General features: G+C 41.7%; 1 protein-coding gene across 8 annotated transcripts in view; it reads left to right on the top strand.

The window, feature by feature from the left end:
• Positions 1-19,336, top strand: part of LOC138738452 (rab GTPase-activating protein 1) — a 256,049-nt gene extending 236,713 nt beyond the window's left edge. For all 8 annotated transcript variants that reach the window (XM_069888749.1, XM_069888718.1, XM_069888692.1 and 5 more), the window contains 4 exons: positions 308-391; positions 7,644-7,715; positions 17,268-17,465; positions 18,380-19,336. In XM_069888749.1, the coding sequence (XP_069744850.1) occupies positions 308-391; positions 7,644-7,715; positions 17,268-17,465; positions 18,380-18,502 (477 nt within the window). In that variant the 3' untranslated portion in view covers positions 18,503-19,336. The remainder of the gene's footprint in view (positions 1-307; positions 392-7,643; positions 7,716-17,267; positions 17,466-18,379) is intronic.
• Positions 19,337-26,158: the final 6,822 nt, after the last annotated feature.

Here is a 26,158-nt window from a genome sequence, read left to right as displayed (position 1 = left end):
ACAAATCTATGCCTTCTGGCTCTAGAACCATCTATATTGGGAGAAAAAAAGGCTGTGTGCAGTCATTCCTCCTGATTTTATCTCTCTTTATATGTCTATGTGTATACAATTTTGTGTTTATGTTTATGAAATGGATCTTTAAATATTTAATGTCTATTTTTACATTTCCATAGATTTTGACATAATTCTTAGCTCTTTGCCAAGTTTAATACGGTGTATAATTAGGCATGTTTAACTGAGTATTCTGTTGTAGCAGTATTGGTTTTGCCTCTGCTTTCAATGCAGTGCCTGGCTCTTTCTTCCACAGCTGAAGGAGATGTGCAGAAGGGAACTAGACAAAGCAGAATCAGAAATAAAGAAAAACAGCTCGATCATCAGTGATTACAAGCAGGTCTGTAACTACTTTTGTTTTCTGTTTGAGGTTTGTCTACACAATTGGATGTTACCGTGCCATCCTGCTTGTTTAAGGACTTCATCCTGAAGACAAAAGGTTTGCAACATTATCTGAAATAAATTAAAATTACGCAGCAGAAAATGCTGGAATTGTATGGCAGTTCCATCAGAACCTGGAAGAACAGTGAAGGCGTGATGGCTGGAATATTTACCAGCACAGTTTTCACGTTTTCTCGTTGTTGTACATATACAGTTTCTTTGTGCTTGTCACATTTCAGGCAAGTCAGGCAGTGTGCTGGTTTGAACCCTCCTGGTTCTGAATGGATCCAGTGGTTTAGTTATTGTGCTCTAACCCAGGAGTCATGTATTTAATACCACTACCAAGGTTTAAAATTTAACGAATTTGGTATTTCGTGTACAAAAATCGGCACTTTAATGGCCACTACCATCTAATTATCCAAAATGTAGCCCACTTCTCTGTGCATTCTACCTTGCCAAGGGATCTTCAGTTGTAAGTTTGTTGACCTGCTCACCCACGACCCAGCACTGGATATCTGTGGTTAATTGGACCTGAACAAGCTTGCTGGTCATTGAACCTGGGATAAATTCCTAAACATTTACCAGGGCCACCAATTTCCATGTCTGTGGTGTTTTTATCCAGCTCCACCTCATTCTACTGCAGTGGTTTTCAAACTTTTTCTTTCCACTCACATACCATTTTAAGTAATCCCTATGCCATAGGTGCTCTGTCATGCTTAAGGTGGTATGTGGGTGGGAAGGGAAGGTGGAGAATCACTGCTCTAGACCCAGTTGTTAATGAAATATTTTGCTTGAGAAAAATTGTCATTGGCCCATTTCCTTTGGAGTTGTGAAACCATGCACTTAACAAGTCAATTAGGTACGATTAAACCAGTGGTTTTCAAACCTTTTCTTTCCACTCACATCACCTTAAGCAATCCCACGGAGCACCTATGGCATAGGGATTACTTAAGGTGGTGTGTCAGCTCGGCCTTCAAAACCATTATTCCCTCAGTGCTGGTCAAGAAGCTACAAAGTCTAGGCCTTTGTACCCACCTCTGCAACTGGATCCTTGACTTTCTCATTGGAAGACCAGTCAGTGTGAATTGGAAACAATATCTTCTCCTCACTGATTATCAACACAGGCGCACCCCAAGGATGGATGCTTAGCCTCCTCATTATGCACGCATGCCAGGCACAATTCCAATGCTATCTACAAGTTTGCCAACGACGCCACAGTTGTTGGCAGAATGATAAGCGGCAATGAGGAAGCGTACAGGAGGGAGATGGATCAGCTCGTGGAATAGTGTAACGACAACAACCTTGCGCTTAATGTCAGCAAAACCAAGAAAATGAATGTGAACTAAAGGAGAAAATCAGGGGAACGTGACCCAGTCCTCATCGAGGGCTCAGTTGTGGAGAGAGTCAAGAACTTCAAGTTCATGGGTGTTAACATCTCCGAGGATCTGTCCTGGAGTCTCCACGTTGGTTCAATCACAAAGAAGGTTCACCAGTAGCTATATTTTGTGAGGTGTCCAAGGAGATTCGGTATGTCACCGAAGACTCTCAAAAACTTCTATAGGTATACCGCGGAGAGCAATCTGGCTAGTTGCATCACTGCCTGGTGTGGAAGCGTCAACTCTCAGGACAAGAATAAACTCCAGAAAGTTGTTAGCTCGGCCTGCGACATCACAGGCACCACACTTCACTCCATCGAGGACATCTACATGAGATGGTGTCTTAAAAAAGCAGCCTCTATCCTCAAAGACCCTCGCCATCCCCTCTTCACCCTGCTACCATCAGGGAAAAGGTACAGGAGCCTAAAGATGAGCACTCAATGGCACAAGGACAGCTTCTTTCCCACTGCCATCAGATTCCTGAATAATCAATGAACTAAAGACACTGCCTTACTTTTCATGCATTATTATTTTAATTTTATTTACAGTAATGTTGTAAGATGGTTATAATACGAATGTTTAGACCATGATGCTGCCACAAAACACTGAATTTCATGACTTGTTCACGACAATAAATCCTTCTTAAAGAAAATGTTTGAAAATCATTGTTCTACAGGAACCCTCTTTCTTTTCTCATCTGTTCTAACACTCTCTGGGCCTTTGACCTATGTACCACTTTCTGTAGTCCTGTAACTTTCCAAAGCTAGTTGTTGTGAATGAACTTGAAACAGTCCCTTCAAGCATCACCCAAATAGCTGCCAATCTACACTAGCTTCCAGTGGTTCCACATCAACGTTTTCACTAGTCTGTGTCTCTCCCAGACTCTGCAAGCTTCCACTCTCAGGTATGTACTGAAGATCTACAGACAGCTGTGCAACACTGGTGACACGAGATGAATATGGCAAGGGATCAAGACTATAACAGATCACAAGCCAACCTCATGAATGAAAGACAACGATGCCTCCCTTCTGGATAGGCTAAACATCTTCTACGCATGGTTTGATGAGAAGAACAGGATGACACCAAACAAACCACATGTTCCCCTGCAGAGCTGTGGTCAAGGTGATTAGAACACAAGGCAGCAGGACCAGACAACATGCCTGGTTGGATACTGAAGGACTGCACAGACCAATTGACAGAGGTCTTTATGGGCATCCTCAACACCTCACTGCAGCAGTCCATTGTTCCCACAGGGATCAAGACTGCCACCATCATCCCGGTACCCAAGAAGTTGATAATAACAGGCTTCAATGACCTCCACCATTATGAAATGGTTTGAGTGTCTGGTGATGGATCACATCAAAGCATACCTCCCAAAGACACTGGATCCATTTCAATTTGCCTTTCGAAGAAACCGTTCCACAGAAGATTCTACAACTTTGTCGCTTCACTCCATCCTGACCCACCAGGAGAACGATGCCTGGTTGCTGTTCATCGACTTCAGCTCACCGTATAATATGATCATTCCCCAGAGAATGGTGGTGAAGCTGTTCTCGCTGGGACTCAACACCCCTCTCTCCAACTGGATTTTGGACTTCCTAACAGAGAGACCACAGTTTGGCTGGGTCGATAGTGTAACATTGAGCACCATTACACTGAGCACTGATGCACCCCAGGCTGTGTGGTCAGTCCATTCTATTCATGCCACTGATCCATCACTGCATCAATGGATCCAGGTCCAACAGTGTTATCAAGTTCGTAGATGACACAATAGTAGCTGGCGTCATCAGCTGCAAAAATGAGTCTCTCTACAGAGAAGATGTGGAAAGTCTTGTGATATTGCACAAGAGTAACAACCTGAATCTCACTGTGGACAAGACAAAGGAGATGATTGTGGACTTCAGGAGGACCAGGAACTACCACCCTCCACTACACATAAAAACTCTGCAGCGGAGAGCACAAAGTTCCTTGGAGTTGACTTAACTAGTTACCTATCGTGAACACTCAATATCTCCTTACTTGTCAGGGTTACCACAGTAAATGAACTTCCTGAGAAGTCTGAAGGGACAAGGCTACCGGCCACCATCATGTCAGCCGACATTAGCTCTATTGGGTGTATCCTGGCTGGCTACATCACAGTGTGGTATGATTGCTGCTGAGTTATGGATCAGAGGTCTATCCACAGGTCCATAAGAGCAAGAGAGAGGATCACTGGAATCTCTCTCCTTCTCCCACCCCCATCATAGTGATCTACTGGGATCATAGACTGAAGAGGGCGTGCAAAATCATTGAGGAACCTTTCCACCCTGCACACAGCATCTTTCAGCTGCTCCCATCAGGAAAGAGATACAGGAGCATCAGAGCCAGCACCACCAGGCTGAGGAGGATGCCTTCTTCCCACAGGCAGTGAGAATGTTGAGCAACCAATGGAACTGCTCACACTGACCATACAAGAGACTCTTATATTTCTGAGACTATTTATTTATTTGTACATACGAATGCTTGGTCCTGCATATGTATTTTTTGTATGTGTGTGTTATGTCTGGTTGTGTGTCTGTATGTTTTGCACCAGGGTAGGTCCAAGTAGCATGGTTTTTTAAAGGGTAGATCCTGCCTGACCAACCTATTGAGTTTTTTTTTTGAAGAAATCTCAGGTAGGATAGACAAAGGAGAGACTGTGGATGTTATCTATTTAGATTTTCAAAAGGCTTTTGATAAGGTGCCACATATTAGGCTGCTAAATAAGATGAGGGCCCATGGAATTACAGGGAAGTTATTAAACTGGATAGAAAAGTGGCTGATAGGCAGGAAGCAAAGGGTTGAAATTAAGGGTTCCCGTTCTGGATGGCTGCCTGTAACTAGTGGTGTTTTGCAGGAGTCGGTATTGGGGCCGCTGTTGTTTACAATTTATATTGATGATTTGGATTGTGGTATAAATGGTTTTGTGGCCAAATTTGTGGATGACACCAAGATAGGGGGTGGAGTAGGAAGTGTAGTAGAAACCATAAAGTTGCAGAAGGATATAGGCAGATTAGGAGACTGGGCAAAATTATGGCAGATGAAATTTAACATAGAGAAGTGTACACTTGTACATTTTGGCAGTGGAAATAAACAGGAAGAATATTATTTGGATGGGTTGAAAATTCAGACCTCAGAATGAGCAAAGGGACCTGGGTGCCCTCGTGCGGGGAAACCTAAAAGTTAATGACCAGGTGAAATTGGTAGTGAAGAAAGCAAATGCTTTGCTGGCATTCATTTCAAGAGGAATAGTGTATAAGAGTAAGGAGGAGTTGATGAGGCTCTATGGGGCACTGGTGAGACCTCATTTGGAGTACTGTGTGCAGTTTTGTGCCCCTTATCTTTGAATTGTGATGTTGTTGGAGAGGGTGAAGAGGAGATTTACTGGGATAATTCCCGGAATGCAAGGGCTAATGTACGAGGAGCATTTGGCAGCTCTTGGGTTGTATTCATTGGAGTATAGGAGAATGAGAGATCTCATAGAGGCATTTCGTATTTTGAGAGGTTTGGATAGAGTGGATGTGGTTAAGATGTTTCCCTTGGTGGGTGAATCGAGGACAAGGGGTCATCATCTGAAAATTAGAAGTTATCTATATAAAACAGAGATTAGGAAGAACTTCTTTAGCCAAAGGGTCATCGATCTGTGGAACTCACTGCCGCATACAACCGTGGAGGCCAGATCACTGAGAGTATTTAAACAAGAAATAGACAAGTATCTCATTAGTGAGAGTATCAAGGGATATGGGGAAAAGGCTGGAAATTGGAACTAGTGTAGAGTAGCTTAGTGTAGATATATGGAACAGACGCGATGGGCCTAGTGGCCTGCTTCTGTTCTTTTGTGATCTTGTGACCGGAGACTTCTGTTTTGTCAGTTGGTACTTGTGCAAGCAAATGACAATAGACTTGACTCATCAATGAAAATTTTTGAGTGTAGCAATAGCATTGGCACAGAAATGTATGGCACTAACATGGAAGTCAGATAATTTTATAAGGTAGGATAGATGGCATATGGAAATTCAAAATTGTATACCATTGGAAAAGGTTATTTTTAATTTAAGGAATCAACCTGAGAATGTTTATATGATTTGGAAGCCATAAATGGATTTCATCAGTAAGAGTCCATCCACGTCGTCCATAACACCTGCTCCTCCCAAATAATATGTACAGGATGATGTGTTAGGATGGAGGGTGGATAAAAAGAAAATTTATATATCATTTTGTATTATTTTATTACATTATATTTTTATATGATGAAAAATTATGTGTATGTACTGATGCAAATGAAAAATAAAAAATTTTAAAAATAGACTTGACTCCATACCACAGAAACATTTAATTGGCATTTATACAACCACAGAAACAGATGGGAAGTAGAGGGGTATGGTTGTTGGGCAGGCAGGTTGGATTAGTTTAAAGATACCATGAACAGCACAGACGTGATGGAGCCAGGGGCCTTCCCTGGACTATATTGGTCTATGTTCCCCAAATTGGGGAAGAGATGCTTTTTTTTAAATCAATATACCTAAAGGTCCTACCATTTACGGTATACTTTCCCCTTACCTGCCAAGGTGCAACACCTCATTCTGGTTGAGGGTAAACTCCCATGGCCATTTTTGTGTCTACAAATTTACTAATCAGACAATTTGAAAGATAATTTAAACCATTTATTCATTCTCTCAAACAAGAGACCTCTAGACAGAGAAACACCCTTCCACCTCTACCCTTTGTCTTCCATGGGCAAACACATTTGAATCCAGTCTACAAGTTACAGTGGATCCATGTGCCTTATTCTTCTGGATCCATGTGCCTACCATGAGGGACTTTGTTCCATGCCTTACAACAACCAATGTAGACAATATCTACTGCCCTACGTTTGTTAGTTGTCTTCACCACCTCAAATAAGTCTAGTTTGTAAGATGTGATCTTCCCTACACAAAGCCATGCTTTTTCAAAAGCAAGTAAATCCTATCCCCAAGAATGTGCAATTTTCCTACCACTGATACAAGGCTCACTCACCTATAATTTGCTAGATTATCCCTATTACCCTTAAATGGACAATATTGGCTATTCTTCAGTTTTCTAGGACCTTGCTTGTGGCTAAAAAGGATACAAAGATCCTGGTCAAGACCCCAGCAATCACCCCCTTTTGATCTCAATAAACTGGATCCCATCAGGCCTGAGGATTTAATGTCCTGCAGTAGACCCAACAACAGTAACTCTTTGATATTAATTAGGAGAAGGGAGCTACCTGCCCCTACGTTTTCCCCAGAGTCTCCAGTCCTGTATTTCTGATGCCAGGCTGTCGGGCAGCAAACAACAGGCAATAATCCAGTCTTGCCCCTTTAACTTTACCCTTAGTTTTTTTTAATGACCACATAAGCCTTCCAAAAATATCACCAAACTGTTCAACTAAACAATTAAATTAGTGTGACTAAGCTCTTAAGAGACTCTTGATGAGGACTTCCCATGAGGTATTTGTCTATGCTTATTTTTTTGTTTTGTTGTGGCTACTTTTAGTATTTCTTTCTGGAGCTCACTGATTCAGTAGTTTGCTTTGTGTTGTCCTCTTCATTTTGTGTGGTTGACCTTCCTGTCACAGGAAAGCTCAGGCCATTGGTTTCCTGTCTTGTCTCCTCTCACCACTTTCGTTATTAAAAGTTTGAAGTCAGTAACTGATCTCAATTGGTATTTGTATAAATAGGAAGGTTTTAAAAAAAAAATCATGAATACGATTTCCATCGTATATAGGTGTCAATTTTAATCTTGGTTGGCAAAACACTGTGTTTTCCTGCATGTTTAAAGCTCTGTCTTTTTTAGATTTGTTCACAACTGAGTGAGAGGCTGGAACGGCAACAGCTGGGAAACAAAGCTGACTTGGAGCAAATTCGGGTGAGTCGCTGGTGGAAACTAAATACTGAAAATCACCAGAGTTGCAGCCTTAGAAAATCTGAACCAGGCACTGACAATGTTGGAAACACTTTGCAGACCAAGTAGCATTTGAGGAGAGAGGAGTAGTCAAAAATGCATCTTCTTCTTCTGTTTCAACAGACTCCACCAAATTGCTGTGTTTCCATTATTTTCAGGAATGTAATATTCTTCGAGTTAACTTGTTTCAACAATTCACCTACAGTGAATTGTTTTGATTTTGAAGGAATTTTTTTTATTGGTGTTTTGCATTATCCCAGCCATGGAAAGTCTGACAAAGGCTGTTTGGCCCATTGTATCTGCTGGTGATTCCAATATCTGGTCATAAGTCTGTGGTCCTGCAGTTCACAGTCTGGAGCATGTGTCAAGGTGCTTTAAGTGTGACGACTCTTCTGCCTTTTTTGCTTTCATTGAGCTGCCAGTACCTACCCTGGTCTGGAACTTTTCTGGATCTTGTTATGTCTCCCTCTGCAATTTTTTTTTTTTACTGCACTGTTGAAAGAAATATCCTTGCTATTTCATTTCGCAAATTTTCTGCAACTCACTGCATTCCCTCAGCCTCTGTTCCATAGAAATCAACCTTGGCCTACTCAAATTTACTCAATATCTGAAATATTCCTGTCCTGACAATATGTTTGTAAAACCCTTCTACTGTGTAATCACCTCTTGGAATGTGGTGACCAATGTGGTCTAAGCATTCTCTGCAGTTCAGGCATTATAACCTCCCCGCTCTTGTATGCTAAGTTTTGACTAATAAAGGTAAGCACCCTGTACATCTTATTAAAGGATCTATAGACTTAAACTACAAGGCCTCCCAGTCCTTCCATACCACACAATGGCCTTCCATTTAATGAATATTCTCTTGCCTCTTGTATCTCTCTGAGTGCATCACCTTGTCCTTTGTCCAGCTGACCAGGCCATCGTTGTTTTCCTGTACTCTGAATAGTTGAATGATGTAATGAAGTAGAGCTCCAAGTCCCTGAATTAGCAAAGGAATTTTTGACTGTGCATCGATAGAAAATGGTTCAGTTTCAGTGGTTTTCAGAATGTACCGACCACGGATCACCATTAAGATTCATATCTGTCTGATCACTTATGGGTGAAATAACATGCCCATTTGATAGCCATAGGGCTTCTGAGGGTGGCACAGTGGTTCAATCAGCAGTCATTCCCTCTCAGCTCCAGAACACAGGCTCTCAACTGTGTAGAGTTTGTACATTCTCCCTGTGACAGCATGGATATTCTGGTTTCCTCTCACATCCCAAAGATGCAATGCTAGCGATTCATTTCCTTTAATTAGCTCCTCATGGAGATGGTGGCAGGAGACTTGGGGAGTTAATGGGCATATGAAAGAGCATAGGTTATAGGGGAACAACACTATGCAAAATCTCTGGGAGCTAGCATAGAATCATTAGTCTGAATAGCCTCCCATCAAAAAGAAATAAGACAAAAAAAAACCTTTCCTACTTTTAAGCGCAATATTCACAGGATTCTACCAACACACCCCTTTGCTTTCCCCTTCCCTCCCTCAGCATGCTCTCTATCACTCTCGTCTATTCTTACATTTCCACCAACTACTCCCCTTCTCACAGCATCTCTCAATGCAATACCAGGAGATACACCAGGGTCCCAGAAGAGGCAACTATTCATGGATTCTTCTGCTTTGTACTGAGTGTGATCTCCTCCACATTGGGGAAACCAAATACACATTGGCCGACGAGTCTGCAGTGGCGACTCTGAGCTTTAATTCTCCGCCACTCTTGACTCTCTTTGACTTCTTGTACTCTTTTAATCTTCTTTCTTTCTTTCTTCTTTGGCTTGGCTTCGCGGACGAAGATTTATGGAGGGGGTAAAAAGTCCACGTCAGCTGCAGGCTCGTTTGTGGCTGACAAGTCCGATGCGGGACAGGCAGACACGATTGCAGCGGTTGCAGGGGAAAATTGGTTGGTTGGGGTTGGGTGTTGGGTTTTTCCTCCTTTGCCTTTTGTCAGTGAGGTGGGCTCTGCGGTCTTCTTCAAAGGAGGTTGCTGCCCGCCAAACTGTGAGGCGCCAAGATGCACGGTTTGAGGCGTTATCAGCCCACTGGCGGTGGTCAATGTGGCAGGCACCAAGAGATTTCTTTAGGCAGTCCTTGTACCTTTTCTTTGGTGCACCTCTGTCACGGAGGCCAGTGGAGAGCTCGCCATATAACATGATCTTGGGAAGGCGATGGTCCTCCATTCTGGAGACGTGACCCATCCAGCGCAGCTGGATCTTCAGCAGCGTGGACTCGATGCTGTCGACCTCTGCCATCTCAAGTACTCTTTTAATAGAGCTTGCAGAAAAGCATCTCATCTGTCTGGGCACACCACAATCTCAGGATCATGTTGAATTCAGCAACTTCAGATGGCCATCTTTTTCCATTTGTCCCAGAACAGCCTGAATGAACTGTGTTCTGTATCTCATGTTCCATCAGTTCATTTCTCTCTCTGCTCTCATTCATCCCCCTCCGTTGATGCCACCACCAGTTAAATCAGCTGTTACTAAGAAGACCACCATTCTCTCTCAACATCACAGGTGATGGGAGTCTCTCTTCACATCCTCTCTATCACGGCTATTTTCTTTGTCCTTTCCAATCTCAGCATGTGTGCTGCCTGACCCACTGAATATTTCTAGCATGTTTGTCTTCGGTCACTTTTCTTGGTTCATTTTTTATGTGGGATCGTTCTATAACCTGAAGATAAAGGATTCTTTGAATAATTTTTAAAAATTTTATTTATATTTTTACAGACAAGTATTAGCCAGGTATTATTGGGGAACAGTCCTTTCCTTTTACAGGTCATTGTTTGCTGAGTTCTCTCTTACCCCTCCCTCCTACTTCAACCCAAGTAAAAGCATAAAAATCAATTATTAAAAATAACAATACAAATACATGAGAAAAAAACAGGGTGGGAGGGGGAGCCGGAAGAACTTCCAAATTGTCTCCTCATTTTCAGTATTTCAAGAACTTGTGTGATCCTGTTATTCGCTGTATTCCTATTGAGAAAGGCCCTGGGAAGGCTAATCATACCTGCGTTTTGACATGTCACAAGTATGGCCGCCACACCTCAATGAATGCGTCGTATCTCCCTTTTAATTTGTAAGTAATTTTCTCCAGGGGAACTCAGCTCTGCATTTCCATGTTCCATCTTGCTGTGCTTAGCTGAGAGTCAGATTTCCAGGTAACCATTATGCCAAGGCAACCTTCATGTATTGAATTTGGTGTTTGAACAACCTTGGACTCACATCCATAATATCCCCCAGCAGGAACAGTGCTGGATCCCTGGATTCTCCTCCCATGTAATTTTTTTTTAAATGTCCCCTAATTCTACCCAGAAGGGCCTCACCAAGGTGTATAGCCATGTTGAATGCATAAAGGTTCCTGTCTATGCCGCATCTAAAACACAAATCAGGGACCTCTGGTTTAACCTTGTGCGATTTTTGCAGCATAAGGTATAGCTCATGCAAAAAATTGTATTGCATCAGCCTATATCTGGCGTTAATAACCGCTTTTATGCTGTCCCAGCAGAAGTCGGACCAGCATCGTTCAGGAATTGTTCCTAGATCTGACTCCCATCTTTGCCTCACTTTATAGAGACCCGGTTTTGGGCTATCGTTTTGGAACAGGAGATACATAGCCGAAATGAATTTATGTGTGATTTCCTCCTTCAAATTAGAACCTCATGTCACTACACAGTGGCAGGCCCATAGATGGACCTAATTTGTCCCTCAAAAAGGATCTTAATTGAAGGTAGCAGAAGAAGGTCTTGTTTGATAAGTCAAATTTGTTTTTTAATTTCTCGAATTACATGAGCTTCCCCTTCTCATAACAGTCCTTGATACACCCAATCCCCTTCTGGCACCAGGTGTCCAGGATTTTGTTATCCATAGTCATGGGGATTAATATGTTCTGTGTTGGGGAACGTTTTGGGAGACAACCCTACTTTTAACCCAATAATCTGGTTTATTTTTTTGCCACATTTGGATTATATGCTTTAGTATCGGATTGTCTGTTTTTTGCATTATTAATTTAATATCCCATTTGTAAACAATTTCTCCTGCTATCTGCTCTCCTACTGTGTGTAGACCAATTTGTGTCCAGGAGAGTAAACTGTCTCCCTCAAAGAATGAGGCCATAAACCTCACCTGGGCCACTCAATAATATTTGTTAAAGTCCGTGAGCCTCATTCCTCCCAGGCTATAGTCCCAGGTCAATTTTTCCATGGAGACTCTAGCTACTTTATTCTTCCACAGGAATTGTCTGACACGTCCATTAAGTGTCTTGATAGAACTCTAAGGCAGCAGTATGGGCAAAGATTGAAAGGGGTATTATAGCCTTGGAATCAGTTCATTTTAATGAAATTAACCCTGCCCATCAACATTCTGGGCAGGTGCATCTACCTGCGTAGGTCCTCCTCAATATTTCCAAGTGGGGGAGATAATTCAATTTATATAAATGTTGTAAATTCTTATCTATCCATATTCCAAAATATTTCATCCCCTTTTGTAGCCACTTAAATTTACTCTCTCGTTGGTATTTCTCATAATCTTTGTCAGTGGAATTATTTCACTTTTATCATAATTAATATCCTGAGATTTTGACTTAGTCCTCCGTTATAGTCCGCAACCTGGCCAATGACCCTGTTGGCTCTGTCAAATATATCAAAACATCATCTGCAGACAAATTAATTTTGTGTTCTTCCTGGCCCACTCTAAACCCTTTGATGCCTGGATCCCATCGAATGGTTTTCACTAACAGATCAACAGCCAACATGAATAGAGCAGAGGATGACAGACAACCCTGTTTACTAGATCTGGTCAGTGGGAAGCTGGAGATGTCTGTGCATTAGTGACAACTTTGGCCTTGGGTTTGTGGTACAATTTATGAATGAATGTCCCAACCTGAATTTTTCCAGCACTTTTACAAAAGAAATCCCACTCCAGTCTATCGAGGCTTTCTCAGCGTCTAGTAACACAGCTCAACTTGGATCCACCCTTGACTGTGCCAGGTGTATTATATCAAGTAGCCTACTTGTATTATCTGCTGGTTGTCTTTTCTGCACAAACCCCACCTGATCTGGATTTATTAATTTTGCTTTAGCTATTATTTTATAATTCGTATTCAAAAGTAAGATTGGTCTATAAGAGGATGACTTTAGTGGGTCCCTATCCTTTTTAGGAATTATTGTAGTTATTGCTATCAAAAAAAACTCCGGGAGGGTGTGGGACTCGCGCGTGTTGCACCATGTCCATAAATAGTGGCGTTAACAGGTCCTTGAATTCTTTGAATTTTAAATAAAACTAAGGAGGGAACCCATCTTCCCCTGGAGACATATTAGTCTGTAGCGAGCTCAATGCTCTTACTACTTCTTTCTCTGAGAATGGAGTATCTAATCCTTCCCACTCCTCAGATTCTAAATTTGATCATTCCAAATTGGACAAGAATTCCTCCTTTTGTCCAAATACCCCTTTGACTCAGATTTATATAATTGTATATAGAACTGCTTAAACACTCCATTTATTTATTTCAGTTTATAAGAAATCCTCTCTGGCCCTGTTTGGATTGCACTGATTGTACTTGTGGTTTTCTCTTCCCTCAACTGCCAGGACAGTACCCTGTGGGCTCTTTCCCCTAGCTCATAGTACCTTTGCTTAGATCTTAATATTGCTTTTTCCATTTTGTATGTTTACAAAGTATTGTAGTTGTGCTTTTTGTTTATTAATGTTCTGTATGTTCCCTCAGAACCTGATGTTTGGTAGTCCTTTTCCAATTATTATCTCTTATTTCAATTCATTTACCTCACTCATTTGCTCTCCTTTACTACTTTTAGTATATCCAATTATATGTCCTCTCAGATAAGCTTTTAATGTATCCCATAGCAGAAATTTTTTGGCAGTAGAGGTACAGTTTGTTGCGCATAACATTTCTATTTGAGCTCTAACACAACTGCAAAACTTTGTTTTTTTCAATAGCAATGGGTTAAGGTGCCATCTGTATGCCCTGGCTTGTTTATCTGACATGACGATAGTTAAGGTCAAAGGTGAATTATCTGATAGTAGCCTTGTCATATATTTATTTTCTATAATTCTGCCCTCTAACTGGGCCAAGGCAAGAAACAAATCAATTCATGCTGTTTCGAGTAGAAGGAATAATCACTGTCCTTCAGATGATATCGTCTCCAAGCAGCCACCTGATTTAACTCTTTCATGAAGGCCAGGGTTGCTTTTGCTGCCCTGGCTCTTGTCAGTTTCTTGGTTGATTTGTCCATTACCGGATCCCAGCAAAAATAAAAATCCCCTCCAATTAAGACATTTTCCTGCCTTTCTGCAATTGCAAAATGACATTTTGTATAAATTTTTTATCATCAAAATTAGGGACATATATATTCATGACTGTCCAGGGTTCAGAATATATTTGACAGTGTGCCATTACAAATCTACCTTTTGGGTCTATGATCATGCTTTTTTCCTTTACTGGGACATTTTTCCCTATTAAAATAGCTACTCCCCTGGCCTTGGAGCTAAAGGAGGATGCTATCACTTGACTCACCCAAGTTCTTTTAAATTTTTGATGTTCATTATTCGTAAGATGGGTATCCTGTAAAGGGCCACATCCGTCTTCATTTTTTTTAATGTGTGCCAAGACTCTCGTCCCCTCTTCACCATCCATTTAAGCCATTAACATTGAAGCTCAAAAATGTAATTGTTTTGACCATTGCCCAGCTCCTTTTTTCTTTGATTCCTTCTCTTTACCTCCCTCACAAAATATTTTCCTTTCACCCAGTCCATAGTGCTCTTCCTTTTGGTCCTGCTGGCCATGTATAAAATAAATACTGGGAAATCAAGACACCCCCCCCCCCCAAAACCCAACCCTCTCTTTTCCCATGACACCATCTCTAAACCTCTTGGCACCACTGCCTTTCGTATCTTGGAGCATGCCCATTGAACCCATCTTCAATGCTCACCACCTTCTTGATTGCTCCGGAGCTCACCGTTAATGTTTTTAACCCTTTTTTTTAATGACATTTACTTTTGTTAAACCAAGTATGATATTTGCTTCAATAATGTTTATATTATATATAGCCAACAGTATACGCAGCCTTTTTAGCCAAGAATCCCTTCTCTCCCCCTCTCTCTTGGGGATTTTTTGGGATGGGAAACAAAGTATTAATGTATTTTAATGCCTCGCTGGCCTCCTTTTTTTTTATTCCTACCCCCCACTGCCAGGAATATTTTCAAGGTTGCTGGAAACAGTAAAGTTGACCCCTTGTTTCTTAGCATTTTCCTGAATGGATCAAATTATTTACATTTTGTAAGGAGCGACATGGTGACATCTGGATAGAAGAGAACTTTGCCCTCCTTATATTCTACAGGGCTGATCCTCTCCCTTGCTCCCAGAGTTGCTGCCTGTAAGATTTTATCCCTGTCCTGGAATGTGGCCAATCTGATCAGGACAGATTGGGGTTTCTGTCCCGGACCCAGTTTTGGAAGGGGAAAATGACTCCTTTTCTATTTGGAGGATTCCCCCCTATTCTCTCCCTCCTCAATGTTTTCGGGAACCATTCCCTGAAGAATGCTATTGGATCCCTCCCTTCTATCTCCTCTTTTATCCCAATTTTTGATATTTCTTTTGCTAAGATTCTCAAGAGTATCTAATCCAGTGGTTCTCCACCTTTTCCCTTCCACTCACATACCACTTTAAGTAATCCCTATGCCATAGATGCTCTGTGATTAGTAAGGGATTGCTTAAGGTGGTATGTTGTTGGAAAGAAAAAGTTTGAAAACCACTGTTTTAATCGTACCTCAATGACTCGTTATGTGCACGGTTTCATAACTCCAAAGGAAATGGGCCAATGACAATGTTTCTCAAGCAAAATATTTCAGTAACAATTGGGTCTAGAGCAGTGATTCTGAACCTTCCTTTCCCACCCACATACCACAAAAATGTAAGCAATCCCTTACGAATCACAGAGCACCTATGGCATAGGGATTACTTAAAGTGGTATGTGAGTGGAAAGAAAAAGGTTGAGAACTACTGATCCTATATTTATCCCATATTTTTTTATTTGTCCCTTGCCCAGGTTTCCCTGTCATTTTTCAATCTCTCCATGTTACCTTTTTATCCTTTCCATCCTTTCCTCTACTGTAGTCACCCTTCCAGATAATTCTCCCATAGCTTTCCTAATTTGTCCCAGCTCCATTGACAAATCTCTTAAAACGTTTTTTATTCTGTTTTCTGAAGCCTCTTTTACTGTTTCCATCATCACTTTAATGTTTTTCATAGAAGGTTACAGTCCTTCTTTTCCTCTCTGTTCTGTTTTTTTTCCCTCCTGTCTGCAAAGTCGGGTTTTACATTTTGTCCGCGTGCTACTTCCTAATGCCATCACCGCTGGGCCGGAGTCATCCCCACCATCGCTGGAGAATCGCCGCTATTCCTGGGACTCTCCCCTCTCCGCAGTTAAGGGTAAGTCTGTGGTGCTATTTGCACCTTTTCTTGCTCTTTGCTTTTTTGGCGCTGAGCCTTGAATGCTCACACCTCCCTTGATCTCTGTGCCGGGTGGTGTATTCGGCTCTCTTTCCCCTCCGCATGTGGGGTTCACCTCGTAGTCCAAGTGTTGTTTCTTCTGCTGCGGTGTCTGCATTTTCCTCTGAGCCTGCCCGCCCACTTAGCTCTGCTTCTTCTGGATCTTGGTGGGGGGGGAGGGGGACTGTGGGGGATATTTCAGCGGCCTGTCTGCCTGTGGAACAGGTTGCTACTCCATCATCATCTTCTCCTCCCCTGAATGCTTCAGACAGACTCCACCATTTTTGCTGTCACGCAGGATCACTGTGGGGCATTGAGACAATCATTTCTTTACCATTCATCTTCTTTTTCCCCATCACTTTGGCAAATATTTCATTCTTTCGGTACTTTCTTTTAATGTTAGAGTCTTTTTGGCCATTTTAAAATTGAATTTGCTTGGTTTTCCTTGGAGCTCCGTTTTTCTACTATTCCCTCTTCGACATACGTGACCTCCTTGAATAAATTTTTGAAACGACGCAGAAATCTGAGGTCTGAGGCTATGGCTTACTATCAATGACCTTGAGGACTTTTCTTTAGGGAAATCATTGCATGAAACATGCATTTACAGACTTCCTGTCTGATTTTAAAACACAAAGTTAACCTTACAAAGCTCTGTGGACTTTTGCAACACTCCTGACCTCACTGGGTGATCTGATGCCCAAGCGGTGGTTTCACAATCAAGGCCGGTTTTTTTTACTTTGAATGGTGAGTAGGATGATCAACAGGACCGAATGATTAGGTTGTTCAATTTTCTCTTTCAGCCTTTTTCATCACTGATTAGATAAAGCAAGTAGGATTCTACAAAGAATATATTAGAATGGCAGGGATTGTGATTTGTTATGGTGCAAATAACTTTCACAGTAATTAAAATGTTTATTTTTATCCTCACAACATTTTTATTAAAAGGACACTGACTAATGTCTCTCACATTTCAGGGGAAGGTTGAAAGCTGTGATCGGTGCAGAGAACTCTTCAGCAAGGAGGGGACGCTTAAAATTGTCAGTACTTCTAAGGATATCTCCGAGGAATATCAGGATAAAGAAAAAGAATTGCTGAAACAACAGTTGAGGGAAATGGAACTGGAATTGGCTCAGACCAAACTGCAGCTGGTGGAGGCTGAATGCAAAATACAGGTGTGTGGTAGCCTGGGCAGCTGGAATGGAAGAATAGTTCACAGACAACCGTTGAAGTTGCCGATCCCTCTGCAAGGCCCCTGACTAACACAATCTCTTTTGTATGCATTGCACCTTTCATCTTGATCCTAATAAGGTGCATTTGGAATTGTGATTTCTGCATTGCTGCTGTGTGCCAAGGTAGAGATTTGAAATGTTGCTGACTGCCGAGTTGTCAGAGCAAAATAATTATAAATGGCTGTGATGTGCATTTTCAAGAGTGGTGTCAGAGCCTTAAATACTGGTGGTCTGCTTCCTTGACATGATATATTTACAATAATACAGCACGGTTTGCACAAGACCTGTAATCATGTGGCGACTGTATTGTCTTTAAACAGAATTTTGGATGTTGGGATTCTGTCTGGCTGATGGTTACTTTAATGCTTGCTTGTGCAAGAGCTTCCCCTAGTGAAAGGTTACTGAAAGATGAGAGCACTTGCTAGTTTCACCAGAATCTCTCTGGAGCACAGTCTCGGGAGAAGATGAGGTGAGAGCACAAGTTTACGGCTCTCCTAGGCAGATTCTAGACTTGAGAGGGCTAGCGTTTTTGGAACTGAGAGAACAGGGATTGGGCAGGGTGTTGAGACTGTGGCAGCTCAATTGCCATCTTATGGAACAAAGAGGCAGGTGTGCAGAATAATTTGTAATCTTATTTCTTGTCTTCATTTGAAAATGTTGCCAAAATATTTTAAGAGGTGGCACCTGCTCCCGATAGCCTCACCAAACAACTCTTCATTCGGATTCCTTCTCACCATTCCCCCAATTCCTTTAGTTTGTGTTAGCCCAGTTTCCTCTGTTAAAAGGACTCAGGAATGCAATTGGGTGTTTCTTTTCAATGCAAATCCAGCAAAGTAACGGTTGTGTTTTGATTTCAGGATCTGGAACATCATTTGGGTTTGGCTTTAAATGAAGTTCAGGCAGCAAAGAAGACCTGGTTCAACCGAACAATAACCTCCATTAAAACTGCAACTGGCGTCCAGGGGAAAGAAACCTCTTAAAAAAAAAATCTGGGTGAATGAGAAAAGGAGAATAAGTCCTGGACAAAAAGTGCTGACGTCTGTTACATATTAGGGGACCAGGTGTATTCTACAGACACTGTCTGTGGATGAACATGATTAATTGATCCCCACCTCAACAATACCATAAGAAATGGCTTTTATCTTTAGAATGGTCTTTATACTGCTGATGTTTAACACATGCGAGACCCCTTTTCTGGTAATTTTGGCTCTATCCTATCCAGAGTCGAGAGGCTGCTTCCCTCTGCTGTGTCTCTCCTGAGACTTGCACAACCGAAGGTCAAACTTAATGCCAGAGGGAAAAAAAACTAACAGTTAATGAAGCAGGTTTTGATTTTGCATCTTCTGTATACTTTTGATATCAATTTACTTGTGATCAGTTTGAAATCAAAGTTGGTAAGTAAGCAAAGGAATGCAGCTCCAAGGAGAAGCTGAAGTTGATGTAATTTTTAACACTCTCTGGGTTTCTTGTTGGGTGTCTGTAGGATGGAGGCCTTTGCACCTTAAATGTATCTATTTATAATGGTTTATGTTCTGCTGTTGGACACATCTGCTTGTGTCTGAGAGACACTGGGTTGTACATAACGTGACTCAAGTTTGTTTATTTTTTAATTCTACTCTTGTTTCCTAATGCGGCCTGGTGTAATATTTAGCACAGGATGTGCTTGTCCTTAGTGTCATACCACTGTCCTATTTGTTTGATGCCAAATGTGTTGTAACTTCCTTGACATTAAGTGTGAACATTGTATTAGAGTTCAATAATTAGGGTGCACTGTGTATACTTCATGCATTGAAATATATACTGGTTAAAAACCACCAAGTATGATTTGCCTGTTATTCTTTGTTATGCTAAGATTTGGTGTTACCGGATTTAGGTGGATCTCCGGCCTGTTTTCCACTTCACAGACATGCCCTGCAGCAAGTAAGGGCAGATGTACGTGTATGTCAGCTATATTATTGTCTCTAAACTCGCAGTTCAAAGACTTCTGCTTGAGGACAAGAGGAAGAAGAATATTCCAAGCCTTTGGACCCAGTACAGAATTAACCCATACTCACTACAGTGGAGGGTGAAATGTAAGCCCAGCTGCCACCTTCCTTGCTTCGGTGGCAAAGGGCTCATCAATGACCAAGACTTTTCAGAGCGGAACTGGTTATTCCTCACTGTGTGGCGCAGTTCTTCAGCACAGCCACCCAAACTTGCCTCGTCGTCTTTCCGTTTGTGATCCATCTATCGGCCTGCTCTCAGCATTTAATAAATTCAACTTTTTGTATAATAATGTCTCCATTTAGAATCTTCATCATGTCACACAATTTGCTCACTTTCAAGTTATATCTTTCCATGTAGAGCCATTGTATTACTGCCTGCCAAAATAGTATCTCCATTCCTGAACAAACCACCACGTCACTTCTAACCCAAGGAGCAGTTGCTCTGTTTTCTGCTCGCCCAATGGAAGCCATGTGGTCGGCTGAGGTGAGAAAACTTTGTACATAAAGCAAAATTAGCTGTAAACCACGTTGGGAAAGGCCGGAATGTTCAATAAAGTCAACCTACGTAGCCAGAGCAGAGAAATGTGATGTCCTCATTGATGCAGCATGGTTTTAAAATTTGCATTAATGGGTTTTTCCTTCAATCTTGCTGTCCGCATTTCTGCTGAAGTCAGTACTATGATCTCCCTGTTGGTAATGACATTTTTGTTTGCCTTTTTCCAAAAGAAAAGTTTAAATTATTGGCCAAGTCTCAGTGGGAGAAATGTAAAACAGTGACATAACATCTCAAACTTCTGGTCAAGTTTGCAAGTTAATAATTCTTTGGTCTTTTGCGAAGAGGACGAGAGGGTTGGAGACAAATGTTATTTTTCTGCTGAGTAGCTGAGGATTGAGGAAGCTTGCACATCCTGGATCATTGTGTGTAAATATTCTCACTTGCAGAAGTGGAACTAATCTCCTCATACACCAGGACTTTTGAGAAATCGGGCTTGTTTCCACACTCCTGTAACTGAGGTATTTCAGAAGTGCCAGATTTGAGAAGCCTCGTCAAATGGATTGCAGTTCATGTTATCGATGACAAAGTACCTGTCAATTGGAATCACAGGATAAATCTTAATCCATCACTTCTCCAGATTCCTAGACTACCCTTTTAAATAAAGATTTGCCATGTCTATTAAAACTTCATTGTGTGAGTTGAATTTGGGGAGTCAAACCACTTTGCCTTCTCCACTTTCTCCCGTTTAATGTGAACACCAAGCACAAACATAGTTTTACTATTCCATTCTTGTATAATAACCTTGTATAATAATAGTGGGCTAACTGAGATTCAAAGCACTTTTGCTTTAAATATCCAGGGCCAAGCCTCCACTGCCTCTGCTCTCTGCGTTAAGGTCCGTGTTTAGTTACAGGTTCTTCTTTCTTTGGCTTGGCTTCGCGGACGAAGATTTATGGAGGGGGTAAATGTCCACGTCAGCTGCAGGCTCGTTGGTGGCTGACAAGTCCGATGCGGGACAGGCAGACACGGTTGCAGCGGAAAATTGGTTGGTTGGGTGTTGGGTTTTTCCTCCTTTGCCTTTTACAGGTAATTATATAGTTAAAGCCATAGTTGGTGTGTTTCTGCTGAAGTCAGCAGAATTTTGAAGTCTTTGAACCTGAAGTGATTTAACATCTTGTGAGTGATCTAATTCTAGAGACATGCCATTAAAGCTTCACAGCAGATTGAAAAGGACAGCAAAGATTCTGCAGGTGATAATTCGTGAGAAGGGTTTAGTCATGTTCTTTTGTAGAATTCCAACATGGACTAGTTCTGGTGTTTGTAAACAAATGTGGAAGAGGTATGTTTGACTTTTCCAGATCATGTGGGATCTGTGTGAATCCATTTAGTATACCTGAGTTGCACAAGTATAATTGGGTGTAACTGGAGGCAATGCTTTGTGTTGATATGGTAAAAGCTCTTCCACAAACATCTCCTCTCTGCCCTAAAGTAAGACAACATGTCAAAGATTCATTTAATTTGCTAATCTATTTGAGTGTGTATCCACAGGACAATCTCTGAGCACGAAATGTAAATGTACGGGTCCTTTTTTCCTAAGGTGGGGATCTGTGGTGTGTCAGGGGCCCAATAGATGCATTGTCTGGAGGAGAAGACCACTGCTTCATATTGAGAGTAATAGTACAGCACTGAAAATATTGGCTGTTCATTAGGGACATTTTATTACCCACATTATATTGAATTGTCTATAGAGTACTTAATTTTCTTTTGTTTTAGGTTTTAAAATGGGTTGTTGTATTCAGCTTAAAGGCTGTTAATCTTAATAGTTAATCTTCTTATCCATGCTCTTAAAACCTCAGTTCGCCCACTAATATTTGCCAGTTGTACTCCTGAGTGTTCATTGGGAACTGTTTTGGTGTGTGGGATATATCCCAATCTCGAAATTTTTTGGCTTCCCGTAATGTAATCTATTCATAAGAGACCATGAAGAATTTCACACCATGGCACTGAAGGAAAAGGCTTCTGAGACCAGTGTTTTGTCTGCTGTTGTGGTGCGGGAATGTCTCATTTAAAGTAAATTAAGCCACAAAAAAAACATAGATGCTGGAAATCTGAAACCAAAATCAGGAAATATTGGAAACTCAGCTGGTTGGGCAGCATCTGTGGAAAGAGAAACAGAATCAATGATTTTCTTGCATTGTCAGAGTGCCACATTGGGGAAACTAAAGCATTGGGTGTAGTTTTTAGCAGCATTTGAGTGGATTGCCTGCATCTGCCAACTGGGTGGCTGTGTGACAGAGTGAATCATCTAAAGAACTGTTTGTGTATACTTTTATAAGTGGAACTTCACACAATTGATAAATAATAAGGTATATATTGATTAACATGTAATTCTGGTTGTGGATTTACACATGCATTATCAATTTTATTAGAAATTTTAAAACAAATGTGTGACAGGCCTCAACTGATTAGACAGAATGAATTGTCTATGCTTTCTCATGACTAGAATAGTCATATACAATCTGCGTCGTGACCTGCTGAGTTTCTGCAGCACCCTTATGTTCTGCACTAGATGCCAGTGTCTACGAATTTTCTTGCTTTCCTCAAAATTACAATGCTCCTTGCCAGGACCCTTAATGTAGCAATTCAACTTTATATGGTGGTAACACATTTGCACAGCATTTGTGTATTTGAAATTTCAGCATTTTGGGTGTTTTCTCTCTTTCTATTCTTGCTTTTAAAATATATTTCTGCATTGAACTGGCATGGTGTTTCCACAGTCTTTCAGTTTTGGGATTATGTTGATTTACAACCCATCCATCAGGGAGCTTTACACTGCGTGGTCCACAGCCTTGAACCACCCCCCCCCCCCCCACCCCAGTACAACGCTGGGGTGCTTAGACAACATGAAAGGGCGCCAGTCATAAGTAACAAGGTAATGCTGCTTTCAATCAACTGGTACATTGAGGCTCCAGGCAGGGTACTCGACATGGCCTGTCAATATGTGACTCATTGGGGGCAATTATCCTGAGATGCCATCTCACAACTATGTTCATGTTTGCTCAAAGATAAAATATAATTCATACTCTTTACTTAATTAGGGAAAGAATTACCTTACTAATTTTAAAGATATACATTTTAAATAAAGAATCTAATCAAGACATTGCTGAAGATTTGCTTCAAGCTGGGTTTTGGGCTTGTTTAGAAATTGCACTGATTGGAGTGACATTCCTGGCATTTTCATCTTTTCGGATTTGTCTCCGACAGCCAGAATGACATGTCCCGAGTTTTATTGAAGGAGAGGAGATTGAAGTGTCTATCTGTGGTAGGTATTTTACGGCAATGAAAAACATGCAGTTCAGCAAGTAGGACAAGTTTCTTGTTTGGGGGATTGGCGGGTCTCGAGTCCAGTGGATAGAGCTCTCCGATCCTGGATTTCTGGTCTTGACATTGGTGTGGGTCTGTGAGGAGTAGTAAAAGCACAAAATATTGGAGAAGCTCAGCAGGTCAAGCAGTGTCCTTATGTAGCAAAGGTAAAAATACAGAACCGATGTTTTGGGCTTGAGTCCTTCATCAAGGATAGAGCAAATGCTGGCAGGCATCCAAACAAAAGAGTGTGGGGGGGGCGGGGAGTGGCATGATTCCTTTGTGGCTTTCTCTACGTGGTAGAGACCAGTTGCAAATTTGGAAATCGATTAGCTGAGCAACTCTTCTCTGTTCACAACAACAGCGACTTCACAGTAGCCAACCATTTCAATTCTGAGTCACACACACATGTCTGTCCATGGTCCCACCCAGACCACCTGCAGATTGGTCTTATTTTCCATCTGGGCACCTCCAGCCAGATGGCATTAACATTTATGTTTTTTTACATAGAACTTGCGTGAATTTTCCATTCTGAAGTGTCTCCCTACCTTCCTGGAGTGGCTGTTCACACAGGAATAACCAAACTCCAAATTCCCAGTCCGATCTTTTTATGCTGACTGTGTAAAGGGAAATTGGGCATAATTTCCTGGAACACAGTGGCTGTGTAAAAAAAAAACCCACATAATTGACTTTTCTGCTTTCTTCTTGTCTTTTCTTTACTCTTCCCTTTCCTGTCTTTCCATTTTTCCCCTCCCTTTACCACCCGGCCATCCCTCCTCCCCCTCATTGCTGCTGCCCCTCCCTTCTTTCTCCACTTATCACCTCCCCGCTTTTGCCACCCACCCCTCTTTTGTTCAGACGCCTGCCGACATTTTCTCTATCCTTTGTGAAGGGCTCAAACCCAAAAGGTTAATTCTGTGTCTTTACCTTTGCTATATAAAGGACACTGCTTGACCTGCTGAGCTTCTCCAGCATGTTGTGAGGTGTCTACAGAATTTTGTGATTTACTTGTGAGGAGGAGTAGACTGGGAGCAGGTATAGGAACCAAATCAGGCTGAGGACAAATCAAAATCAAAATTGAGTGGCAAGGTTGGCTTTGTAGTGGCTGCGATCAGGACCAGGGTTCAAATCCCATGCTGTCTGTAAGGAGTTTGTACGTTCTCTCCATGTCTGCATGGGTTTTCTCTGGGGGTTCCAGTTTCCTTCCATCATTCTGAATGTGACAGGGTGTAGGTTGATTGGGTGGCACAGGACTTGTGGCCCGAAATGGCTTGTTACTGTGCTCTATGTCTACTTTTTTTTTAAATTCAGAAACCCCAAGTTCTTGTTATTGAGTTCAGTTGAGGAATATTTAGATGGTCCTTGTTTACATGTGGCTTTGGATGGGTTACAGGTGAGGCCAATGACAGACTCGTCTGTGTGGGAATGGGGAGCGGTATTGAAATGGCTGGCAACCAGCATTTCCAGCTTGTGGCCAAGGACCGAGGTGGGTATGGATGAACCGGTGACCAATGTGCATTTGGCCCCACCAGGGTAGGGGAGGCACAGTCAGGCCACCGGGCTAAAGCTCTGCCTCACAGGAAGTGCCGAGTCAGAGAGTGGGTTCTCTGAGAGACTGGTTCCAAAGAAAGGAAGGGGTGGGAGAGAAGATGCAGCTGATGGGTTTGCGCCAGTTCAAGGAGGTAACACCATCCCCTGGAAACTATCAGTGGGGGTAGGGGCAGTAAATGCTTGATCTTCCCTTGTTACTAGCCACCTATGAGAAACAGATATATTCAGTATAAACCTTCAATTGATTTGGTGTACATCTAATCAGTATGTCTAAATGTTCTTGTATGATCTAAATGTTCTTGTATGATCACCATTTTCCCCTGGAGATGACAGATGAAAATAATTCACAACAAATCAAACATATTTGCTATTGATGTTGAATAAACCATCTAAAAGCCTTGGAATAGATTACATTACTTATGAACCTAATTGCCTCATGCTTCTCATTTCTTTCCTAACTGCTCCATTCCTGTTGTTGTTTAAAAGCATTCTTCTGTTTTACATAAGCAAAGCCCTACAGATGCTGGGTTTTTGAAATACAAACAAAATGCTGGAAATATTTCTTGAGTCAAGCCGCATCTGCATGGAGAAAACAGAATTCGAAGTTAAGGTCAATGCCATCTCACTGACATGTCCCTACCCTTTTGTTATTGTTTCCCACTGATTTATATGGGGTTGACAGCAATGCTTGAGGCTTCAAAATGACTGAAAGCATCTACCACAAACTGGAAAGTGTGAGGCGAGCTCTCAATGCCACTGTTTCTGTCAGAAACGTCCAGGCAGTGAACAAGATCCACCTCTTCAAACTGGCCTAGTCTCCGTGTCTCCTGGGAGAATTCCCACCACTCGAATCTCAAAGTTTTCCTTGATTAGCACTCAGCACTGTACCTCAGTAATAAATCTATCTGAGCAGTTGTTTATTTGAGGAACTATTGCTGTAAATTTCAAATAAATCTGCGTTGGGAGGAACCATTGATCCTTTACAAAGAAATACCATCAGTCTGTGTAAACTGGTCACTGGCTTTTGGCTTAAAATAAACCTTTTTCTATTACAACCCTGAATCAGTTTGCTCATTGACATTGGAACCAGTTCAGAGTTCGCTAGATAAAATTACTAAGGAACACTCACCTCTCAGTTGGAGACATCAACTGAAACAGAGGAGCATCTTTGTTCAATCTGCTTGAGAGCATTGCAAAAAGGTGATTGGGAGCAAGGTTGAATCTTGGGGCACATGGTGAAG

This window comes from Narcine bancroftii, chromosome 1 (genome assembly GCF_036971445.1).
Source record: "Narcine bancroftii isolate sNarBan1 chromosome 1, sNarBan1.hap1, whole genome shotgun sequence".
NCBI lineage: Eukaryota > Metazoa > Chordata > Chondrichthyes > Torpediniformes > Narcinidae > Narcine > Narcine bancroftii.
The sequence above is the reverse complement of the archived record's forward strand: the minus strand, read 5'-3'. Positions and strand labels throughout refer to the sequence as shown.